Consider the following 11,877-nt stretch of genomic DNA (forward strand, 5'->3'; position numbering starts at 1 on the left):
TGCATTTTGCTGCCTTGGAAAAGTGTTTTTCTCACCAAACAATAATAATTTTTAGATAGTTCACTTATAATATCACGTTATAGTAGTTTTAATACAACTAATATCACACATACATACCTAGATATTATTCCGCTTGCCAAAGGTACAAATTATCTTACAACGTGTAGTATAATAATAACAAAACATATTTTTATTCGATCGAATACTTTTAATAGTAAAATAAAGTTGCATTATGTAACTAAAATAAAAATATTTTACATATAAATATTATAAAGGTACTATTTCACATTTTACCGTGTCGATTACTGTACGTTTGGATGAATAAAAATGCACTTAAAGTTATATATTATATTCGAAGTTTGATTGGTTACCTCCCTCCGGCTGCTTTTAAACTTCACCCGTCATCATTTCCATAAATTCTGTAAAACAATAACGGTCGTTCAGTAAATATTTACTTAAACAGTCCAGAAAACAATTAGTACGTATACTATTCATTTCGTAAACCATATGGGCTAACGAGTCAAAACAAATGTAGAAATCGAGGGAAATAACCTTTCACTTATAGCTGATTGCTAAGCCAATAAAGTGAAGCAAGAGTAGCCTAAAAATAACCCACGGTTAAGTTATCCCATATGTTTAAGAAATGCGGTCTTTATGTTTGCCTGTTTCCTTACCATCAAAATCAACTGTTCCCGATCCGTCTGTATCAATTTCCTCTATCATCATATCTAATTCCCTGTCGGTCAGTTGATCGTCCAATTCTCTCAGGATTTCCTTAAGACAAGTAGTAGGGATGTATCCATTACCTGTAGTTACGAAAAATAAGTTTTACAATGGTTTGAGGTTTGAAAGTAGTCACCTTCTTTGTCATACAGCCTGAAGGCTTCTTTAAGCTCTTTCTGCATTGCTTCATCGTCTTCTTCTACGATAAATTTGGCGGCTAAGGTTACGAATTCTTCAAATTCCAATCGGCCAGACTCTGAAATTAATAACTATCAGCTGATTGTATCGAAAAGTAGTAGTCCATATGCACGCAGTGGAGTGGTGAGTGTAAGTGAAAGCAAAACTCATATTTGTCCTCCCACATATTTGTGGAGATCGACTCTGAGTTTTGCTTTCACTTATAATAACTATCAGTTAAAACTCATTAATAAAAGTGACAAAAACTCTTACTGTCTGCGTCAACTTCCTCAATGAGTTCTTCCAAAATTTTCTTGTCGAAAGGTTGACCCATCAAACGTAAGATGTCCGCAACCATGTCACAGGGAATGCTTCCGGATTTTTGGCTGTCAAAAGCTTCAAACGCTTTTCGTAGCACTAAAATTGCCAATAGTCTACTTTACAGCTCAAACTAATTTACTCTAAAAACTTACCGGCTATTTGTTCAGCTGGAAGTTCATCCTGAAATTAATGCATATCAATTAATACACTTGAGAAATAGAATTTCATAGAGAAATTAAAGTAAAAATTACCATTTTGTCTAAAGAATTCGCCACTCTTGATACCAAATCAAAATCACCTAGTAAAGTCAAGTCTAGTTGTATTACTATAGTAAGTTTCCAGCGGAAAACCCAGATGCCTAAATGTTATAGTGGGTTTCAAAATTGAGTCCTATAATTTCTGATCGGTTTGTTGTAATTACGTCTACCAGGGGAAATTTTAACACTTCTTTATGTTTAAACACCATTTTGAAAGCTTCCTTTACATAGATTTTAAACCCCAAATCGTGTAACCAACTGTATGGGTTGCAGGGTCGTAAAATTTAAGTGGTGTATTAGTAAACAGACTAAAACAAAACTTAAAACCACTTTCTAAACGGGTCTGGTATAAATATACGAGTATAAACATATTTCTGAAAACCAAACCGAAACCGGCAGCAATCTGATTAAGATATCGTATTTTTAGAAAGCCGTTTAGGTTTATATGCTTTTCCAAATTGGTTGCGGTACGTACCTTTGGTTCTAAACACCCAAAGGGCGATACGCCCCATTTTCCTGGACTTAAAATCAGTAATTGCACGTGTTTCAACCCATTTACCGGAGACATATCTTTATTTCAACAATGTCAACGTTTCTAAAGGCGTATCATAACTAAATGCAACTGAATTGCAGAAGTGTTATAATGTTAATTTAGAAAATCATTGGTTCCAGTCAATTTATGAAACTTGATTAAACTATTATATTTTTGGCATTTGATATAAGTGAATTTAAAGTTTAATTAAAGTGCGCAATAATAAAACAATGAAGGTGAGCAAGTACATTACCTGGCATTGTTAAAAATAGTTTTCTTTTCCGGTTTTGTGGATTTTAATAGAAAAGTGTCTCCTGAATTTGCGAGAAAAAAACATATTTTGATCATATAAAGAATGTCAAATTAATTTTATAAAGTGGAAAATACGAGTAGGTATTTCTTCTCTCGAACTGACATAATTATTTTAAAATATTCAGATTTATGGATCGCAACTGGCGCTGTTCCATTTTTTTATGTTATATCAGTTTTTTTAATATAATTAGAGGATAAAATGCGTGTTAACTCTCCTAATTCTCTGATATATTATGTGCTCCTGTAGTAGATTTGACTAATGATATCTATTGATGTCACTGCATATAAAAAAATGTGTTTATTGAAAGATGAATTTCTTTACAGATAATTTTATAGTTTATTGTACAAACGAGATACAAAGTAAAAATAATTTTAAAAAATGTTCGGTTTATTTTGAATTATTAAAAAATTATTTTTTTTGAATTTACTCAAAACTTTTGAACTGTATTTAGTTCAGCTTTAAATTCTTTTTCCATCTTCTATAGAAAATTTTAATATTTTACATATTTAAAAGTACATGTATAAAGCTGATGGCAAAAACTAACATTATTTAGTCATTTTACAATTCCAAAACAAATTTATTGGAATTTAAAAATGTCGAGCCTTAATGAACGTAATAAATATCGGAAGTTACACACGGCTTAGTAGAAACGCAATAAATAAAAATGGCTTATTTATAACAAAGTTCTTATGATTGATTGTTTGGATGTTGTAATGTAAAGAAACTCTGTTACAATTTACTTTATAGTTATGAAAAAGTTTGACTTTGGACCCAGATGAGTGTTTTAATACTCGTTTCAATTGGAATATAGAAGATAATCAAACAAATCGAAGCAATCACCTGCTCATACCGATGTTGATGATTCATCATCTTCCTCTAAATTTATCCATGGTGATATGGCAAACTTGTAAGGGTTCTTATTAAAGTGTATCAATTGCACACCTCTCAGCACTCTCATTTTTTCTCAAGCACCACCCTATGACCGAAACGACCGTTAAATTGACGAAAACTGCCATCAAAATGTTTTTATGTTGCTTTTTATATTAAAAAAAGTGTAATAATTTGCATCTCTGATTTAAATTACGACACTCATCATTGGTTTATGTGATGTAGAGGCGCCAACCTTTTCTTGTTTCAGTTTGACGTAAAGTTGTCAAATATTTCAAGCTGATTAAAAGTTTTGCGATTTTTCGTGTCCAATTAGTGGTAACCTTCACATTTTTTTTGGACAAGTTTACGATGGCAGGAATAGGGAAAGAGGAAATTGAAAACATGAGTTATTGTATGATTTTCTGTCTGTTTTGTGAAACGTTGTATAATAATTGTTTTTAATGCCCAATTGTGCAATGGCATTAGTTTAGTTAATTTGCGACTGTTATTTGAAGTCTTTCACATACAAAGCATTGCTGTCAAAGTGACTGACTCTCTGTTCTGCAATTTAGTGCTTTAGAAGTACTTTCAATAGATTATGCCGTATTTTTTCAACGAACATCATTCAAAGGGCCTAAAATTTGTACAAACTTTGTAAAAATAAGTAAATTGTAATTTTGGAAGTGAGAACTGGTCAAAGATATATGAAATATCGTTTTAAGGCACAGTTGTCTTGAAAATTGATTTTCGAATTACTAGAGGTTGTTGAGAATAGGGTTTAAAACATGTTTAAGGAAAAATATTGTTTTGCAGAACCAAAAAAATTAGACTGGTTGTAAAGGTTTTTTTCACGATAATTTTTGTCTTGTTTAGCTTTGTTTTCATTTTTAATTAATTTGTAAATTTTTAATTTTTATATTAGGTTAAATGGAAAAGTACTCAAAGAAGACGTGAATTTTACTGGGTGCAAAGCATAAAATATAGAACAAGACAATAGCAAAAAACATTTAAATACAACAAACAACACACGTATAAAATATTAAAGTGGACAACACTTGAATATTGATATTTTCCGGAAAAAACAGAAACAAAGAAGTTTGAAAAAGAAATTTGATAGATGATGAAAGAAAAAACCAAAAACATTTTAAATGTTAACGAAGAAAATGTGTAAAAATGTATCAAAAAGTAATAGAAAGATTTGAAAAACATTAGGTCGACAGTAAACCTAATTCAAGAAGTAAATACAAAAAAGTGGTAAGAAAACCATACAAATTAAAATGCCACACATTTTTATAAATAAACCATTATAAAAAATTGAACAAGAAGTACTTATTAGCCACTACAACTTCATACAGGTTTGATATATCTTGCAACTGTGGTTATTTCAACTTTTTAAAAGACCTACGCTCAAAATGATTAAGTGCCATCTTGGCGCAGCACTAGGCAAGTAAATGATATTTTCTTCTCAAGAATTCCTTCTATGAAAGCATGTATATCATAAAATATAATTTGTTGATGCAGCATTCATTATTTTTCAAAATGTATTTTCCACAAAAATATGCCAAAGCTTCACTCCAAAATACCTGTTCTCAAAAAAGTGACTTGACCAAATTATAATAACCAGCATTTTTTAATAAATAATATTAACATGCTGCTTAAGAAGGTATGTTAAGAAATAGACTTGAACACGTTTTAAAAAAAATCACAATATTCACTACTTCACAAATAAAACCACTTAAGCATATTAAACATTAATCCTCCGTACCGAGTATGTAGTATCAAAATCATCCTCGTTCACCCAGGGTGAGACGCCCCATTTGCTAGGTGTAAACGTGATCAGTTGCACCCCACGAAGAGCCGCGGTCATTATGAACAAATCAATAAAAAACTACCCGAAACTAGTTAATCTAAGAACCGATTAAAACTGTTGCTGGAATCTTGTTTTTTGGCTTATATACCGGTCGTTTTGAAAAAAAAAAAATTGGCCAAATGTGATTAAAGAAAATGTATAATTTTTTTGTCTCCGCCTGCTGACGCAGAGCGTTAAATTATGCTTAGACGCACAGCGCTTTTTTTAATATGGCCGCCATTTAATAAATCTCGTATAGTTTACACCAATAAAATTGACCTGTCGCTAGCTTTTTGATATACATATGTATATACCTAAGAATATTTACGTTACTAATCACCTCCCACCATGGTCCTCTAGGTCAGTCGGAGGTGGGATTCATTTTTTTTTCTCAAATGTTATTGCTGCCCGAACACTTTGCTGTCAAAGAAAAATTTCACTAAATTTATTATCCTGTCACTTTATTTTAAATTTAATTAACCGAACTATTTAGCTGTTATGCAATTAAATTACTAGAGACACGTATTTGTGTTAAAACTGCTAGTACCAGTTAATCACACTTTGATACTGAATATGGATAGAGCGCATCAGAACAACAGATGGTCGAAGACTAGTAGAATAGTAGCAAAGACGCAATTACATACGTATTTCTAATGGCCTTGTTCAAGAATATCACTCAACTTTCTTATTGATGCTGACAGAAGATTAACCATGCAACAAACATTTGGCACTCAAACTTATCCGGAAAGTTTGGCATAATTATTATTAACTTTGGAAGAAGTGCCGAAAAAACTGCAACTAGTCGTATCCACTCTCTCATGACGCAAAGCTGCTGGATGATCACCAGAACTGCTTTGCAGGTATAATCCCCGACTCAAAACTATCTAGAGAATGTTATTATTTACACCTTGCCAAAACTTTCGATGAAAGTTAATGTAACGACAGCTGCCGCTATTAAGACAACCTTCACACCCGAAATAGTGGCAAAGCGAGGTGGCACATAGGAAGGTTAGTTTGGAGATATTTATGAGGTTCTTAACTTTGGATGGAGGAAGTGAAAGGATTTTTATTGAGGTTGTAAGAATTTGGCAGGAAATGTTTATAGTTGTATAATGCTAATAAAATTCATATAGTAATTTACAAAAATGGGGCTCAATTTCTAGTCAATGAGTTGATCATGAAAACCTTTTGTATACATGTTTTAAGCGGGAGAAACATTCATAAATTAGTTTAACAGATATTGCTTGCAATCTTCTAACAACCTGATATCGTTTTCACGTTAAGCATAACATGGATACAGAGTGTTCCTGGTTTTTTCTATACAAAGGAAGACCAAACCTCATCAAAATAGCTGTTTGATTTTATGTAACAAACAGATATCTGCAAGAATATGGTTTTTCATAACCAAATTGCTTGGTGGAATGGTAAATGGGACATTTTAGGAAACTGCTATATTTTATATGTAATTGAGCACATCAGATCTCTCGTTACGTAAAATTAATCTTTTTTACTGTACAAATACATAAGAACATTCATTTTTACTTGAAGATTTATCTAAAAACCTCTGAATATGTGGGTTTTATTCTTGAATGCGGTTCTTTTTATGGAAAATGTATCTCTAGAGTATTGCTCAAATTAAATTGCGACTATCAACTTAATTAATAATTGCAAATTTAAAAAAACAGTTAAACATGAAACATACTTGAAAAGCGATGCAAATTGTGAAATAGAATTTAAAACTGGTTTGAATTTCTGGCCTTCACTGTATACTTGATTTGTAGCAGTACATCTTTCTTCTAAACATTTTGGTTGCTCCACCCATTTCTAATTTTTGTTGTGCTGGACGAATGGTAAATACCTTCATAAATCACAAAATGATACCCGCGATTCAATGAATCTCGGATTGTTATTTGCCTAGTCAGTATTAAAAAAGTTATGTAATTAATGTGTCAGTACAAATTAAGATCTATAATGAAATCAAAGTAATTTTTGAAACACCTGGCATGATGATCATTCCAGGTTTAGTTAAACGCAATTAAAACATGTGTAATGACTTTTTATGTCAGTAAAACTTCTAATCTGTTAATACGATAGCTAACAAGTCAAGTGACTGAGGATTAGTTAAAATTAGACTTTAGTCTTGCACCAACGGATTAAGCTAAAAAGCTCTATAGAGATTTAAATGTGACAAGTCAGGTGCAAAATGTTATAGCCAACACTGAAACTAAACTCTTCAACTTATTAGTGCAGCTATAAAACAAAAGTTAATAGAATTTTGAATAGAATTGTTGTGTGACTGACAGTTCAAACAGTCAAATATCATGCAAGAATGAGGTAAAACGTTTGAAACCTTGAAAATATGTAAAGAGTGTTCAATCAAAAATACAATTCAGAACAGTTACATCTAGTTTTCAATCAAATTAGGACATACAAAAGGCTAATAAGTTAAGCACCTATTTTTCAAACCCTATATTTTTAGATGAGCACCCTATGCAGGGTGCTTGTTTTACGAGCCTCGCCATGGGGATCTCGGTTATTTAAAGACATACAAAGAAGTTTAAATCGGGGCAAAATTGAGCAATAAGGAGTTTAGAGAAAATTTAAAAATTCTTAGTACTTCCGTAGATATCCGAAAAAAACCGAAATTTTGGAAATTAGCTTTTATTTTTTTATAACTTATTTGATGAGATAACTGAAAATAAAATACATTGTCACTTTTTTTCCTCTACAACGTAACAATATCAAATTTCAATTCCCGGCGTTTCGGGTTTTAGTTACCATCATCAACTTTGATTTTTCTTATAGGCGCCATAATGCATATTTGAATGAAGCCTATTTTTCTGTTTACGATGATGTATCATATGGTATTGGAATTTCGTAAAAATCACGAAAATTATGTTTTTGCAAAGACCGCCTTGAAAATGACATCTCAAAAATTAGTCGATCGGTCAAATGATACTACCCACGTGATATTACTGCCATTTGCAAAAGAATGATCATGTGACAAACTGTCAGATGATGACACGAAACGTGCTCTAATCTAATAAATTGTTGGCTGATATCATGTACAACAATGCACTCTTTGTGAAGATACAATTTGTGATATTTTAGCTAAACTGTAACAAAATTCATTTTAAGTAAGTAAAATTCTGAAAAACTGATGATGGTTGTCAAAAACTGAGACTTTTTATGTGGCACGGTAAAATATCATTTATTTTTAGATACATACATCAAATAAATCAGGAAAGACCAAAAGAGTGCGATAAAATAACATCAATCAACAATTGATTAGAAAGTCAGAGGGGATTTCGTGACGTGATTTAACAGTGTCACATGCTCATCGGTTTGAAAATGTCAATGATGTCACGTGAAGAAGTGTCAAAAGTGACTTAACAGAGAATTGTTTAGTTGTCATTTTCAAGAGACCATTTATTAAAATATAATTTTTGTTATTTTCAATAAACTGCCAATTTGAACGAACCATATTATATGACACATCACCATAATCAGAAAAAATAGCCCATATCAAAAATCTTAAAAATGTATTATGGTATGGGCCCCAAAAAGGAAAATCAAAGTTGATGATGGTAACTAAAAACCGAAATGTCGGAATTGAAATTTGATATTGTCATCTTGTAGAGAAGGAAAAGTGGCAATAGTAATTTTTATTTTGTTTTCAGTTATCTTATTACATAAATTAGTAAAAAAATATAAACTAATTTCCAAATCTTCAAAAGTACTAAGAATTTTAAAATTTTTAAAGCGGCATCTTAATTGACTCCTAATTGCTCAAACTTGCCCGAATTTAAACTTCCTTGTATCTCTTCAAATAACCGAATTCCTCATGGTACTGGGCTCGTAAAACGGGCACCCTGTATGCACAACTATAAACTGCGCTTTCACTTGCAAATACTTTCTATACTACTTTTTTGTTATCTCTAACGATACATTCTAATACGTACTTGTTTTTCTTTTAATAAAGTCAATGAAAATGGAGAAATGGAAAACTTCCTTGGCGAAAAAATGATGAGTTGCACTCGGGCTACGCTTCCGCGTCGCGTCATTTTTACACAAAAATTTGCGAAGGGTCAAGAAAAATTACATTACCACCTTGAGTTAGTAACAACAAAATATTTTATACTGAGGTTGTTTAATGTAATGCCACCGACAATAATTGCATTTTATAGCGAGCCAAATTCAGTCACAAGGTCCTTGATGGAACCATCAAGAAAAAACACTTCAGTGGCGGATATAGGTTAAAGTGTTTTTTTTACTTTTAATATTAGGAAGTTTTCAATTGGACATTTAATTGTTTTTCTGATTTTAGTGGTTGCTAGCTGTGTGTAGTGAGAATTTTAGGCTAATTTTGCTGCTAGTAACTTAAAGGCAGACTGTCCCTGGTTTAGTGGTGAATTAATAAAAATAGTGTTTAATAATATACCTGGACTGTCTCACTGTATGATATAATAATAGGAAAATTTCAGACGGTGGATAATTTAGTCTACAAATTTGACTTGGATAATTTCATCGGCTAATTTACAATGTTTAATTGAACACACTATAATAAGCTTGCCAGAACAAATTTGCTATAAATGTATAATACATTATAGCTTGACAACGCCAAAATTGTATTGGCCAAATTTACATTATACATTTTTTAGTGTCACTGAACTAAAGAACATCCTGGTGCATTTTATTAAATTGAAATATTTTTTTATTTACAAGTCAAATCCATTTGCGTTTCTTGGAATGCTTTATGCAGCAACTGTTCTGCCGTATCAAGTCTGACAAACAGCCAATATTTAATGAACACTCATCTATTACAAATATTTTTAAACAGAAACGCGGTTATATTTACTCGCGTCAGTTAAAAATATAACATGTTAACATACTAATAAAACTCGAAACAATCTAAAAACGACACAAATAACTCGTACACTGTTGAGCTTTTTGTCTAATGAAGTTTCAAGTTTCGTGTAGTACATTCTAATTAATGGTCCAATTTGGCAAAGTCACTTAGATAAAAACAGTTTTCAAAGATAAATTACCGTTACACTCCCTTTTTTTGTTGAAAAGTTTTTTCTAAAGTTGTGCCATAATTTTCCGGGACAGATGTTTGAATTCCGGAAAAACCCTATTTTCGTAAAACTGTATTAAAATACTTACGGCAGACATGATTTAAATTTTTTTGGGAGTTAATCCGAATCAAATCCAGGCGAGCACAACACTGATATACAAGAAACAGATGAGATACTAAAAGAACGCGAAGAAGCTTCGCTTCTTATATATACAAGAAATCCAAAAATAACATGTTATTTTATAAACTTTATGACCGAGGCAATTGTTAATGTCTGCGGGTTATTTTGCGATACAACAGACGAAAATTGTAATGTGTATCTTTCTGTACAGGGTGTCTTTTGAAACCACCATACACCAGCGTCTTGACTTACAATGAATTTTTTTCGGACACACCGTATGGAAATTGTAGTCGATTAAAATTACCAGAGTTTACGAACTGAAGCTTTAAATCTGCTGCAATGTATCTAAACTTTTACGACGTCTTGGGCTTTATGACCGTTTAAATTTAGAGATTGTTGCAGGACGATTTTGGAGTAAAACGATACAATATAACGTATATTTTTTTCGGGAGCTTAATTGGAAAAATGTCGCACTGATGAAGAGCAGTATTATTTTTAAAAATCGGATTGAAAACAGAAACTTAATCTTCATTGAAGAACATATTTTAAGTTTAGAACAAAAAGGGCAACTAGCAATTTTTGATATTCAGAGAAGTTGGATATTAAACTTATCTAGAAATCTCAAAAACGCTAAAAACACTATGAAGATAACATTTTTAGAAACTTAAGTGGCTGATAAAGAAGCTTCACAAGCAAAGCTTTCTATAATTCGATATTATTTGAACTGAAAAATGTAATTCAATTACTCTCAAGTATTTGAATTACTGTTACTTTTTGCGTAATTAAAACACTTTCAGAGTAATTTAACAACTTTGTTTTAACTGAGATGGATACGGTTTATGTTCTAATTAGGTTATCGTGGCTTAAATTATTTTTATTATATTTGTACCAATTATAGGAGAAAACCTTGTGAGTCCCTGAAAAAGAATTTAAATCTTCTGTATTTTTCCTTTCACAAAATTAAAAAAAATGTAAAAGAAAAAACATACCTAGTTTGAATTTCTACCAACACCTTAGAGAGGCATTTTGTTCTTAAGGCTCTCAGAGGATTTGCTTAGGAATGTGTAGTGAGTGGAAAGTTTCTAAATGTCTACTTACATTATCCTCGTAACTCGGCCACATGGCAAAACTCAGAGAAATGTTAAGGGACTAAAATTGTTGGGAATTTGATTTTCTACAAAACCCTAAGAGTGGTATTTTTCTCTCAATGGCGTCAGAAGGGAGTTATTTTCCGCAAACTAAGACAAAATCTGTGAGTCCTTGAATTTTCAATTTCCTGTATATTCTTTTCCAGAATTCAGTATTCTAAAGCGAAAAATGTAGTTAGTTTAATTCTATACCAAAACCTTAGAGAGACTTTTTGTTCTTAAGGGCTTCAGAAGGATTCGGAGATATTTGAATTTTATGATTTAAAATTTACATTTAATAATAAGCATAAATTTAAATTAATAAATTACATTATTCATAAATATTAGAGTAGTTTTTTTCAGTAATTGCTACAGCCTTGCACAAGCTTTTGGAAAAATGATTTAAAGCAACTTTTTCATAAACTTGAGAAACGTATAAACGTAAACTAACTGAAGTTATTTATTATACAATGAAAAGCCTCTGAAAATATTGTGTTTTACAGAATTTTT

The 11,877-nt window shown here is 31.4% G+C and overlaps 1 protein-coding gene across 6 annotated transcripts; it reads right to left on the reverse strand.

The window, feature by feature from the left end:
* Positions 1 to 187: 187 nt before the first annotated feature.
* Positions 188 to 10,339, reverse strand: TpnC73F (Troponin C at 73F). 6 transcript variants are annotated; one of them, XM_081978348.1, is made up of 6 exons: positions 10,209 to 10,339; positions 1,374 to 1,401; positions 1,174 to 1,317; positions 860 to 979; positions 675 to 806; positions 188 to 419 (listed from the first exon to the last, which is right to left on the reverse strand). In XM_081978348.1, exons 1-6 carry the CDS (start codon positions 10,215 to 10,217, stop codon positions 388 to 390), a joined length of 465 nt encoding a protein of 154 aa, XP_081834474.1. In that variant the 5' UTR covers positions 10,218 to 10,339; the 3' UTR covers positions 188 to 387. The 6 variants fall into 6 exon arrangements, with proteins under 6 accessions (XP_081834474.1, XP_081834472.1, XP_081834471.1 ...); XM_081978346.1 differs by lacking the exon at positions 10,209 to 10,339 and adding an exon at positions 9,005 to 9,121; XM_081978345.1 differs by lacking the exon at positions 10,209 to 10,339 and adding an exon at positions 4,959 to 5,104.
* Between the last annotated feature and the right edge of the window lie 1,538 nt (positions 10,340 to 11,877).

Source organism: Ips typographus, linkage group LG4 (assembly GCF_016097725.1).
Source record: "Ips typographus isolate SLU linkage group LG4, UJ_Ityp_2.0, whole genome shotgun sequence".
Lineage (NCBI taxonomy): Eukaryota > Metazoa > Arthropoda > Insecta > Coleoptera > Curculionidae > Ips > Ips typographus.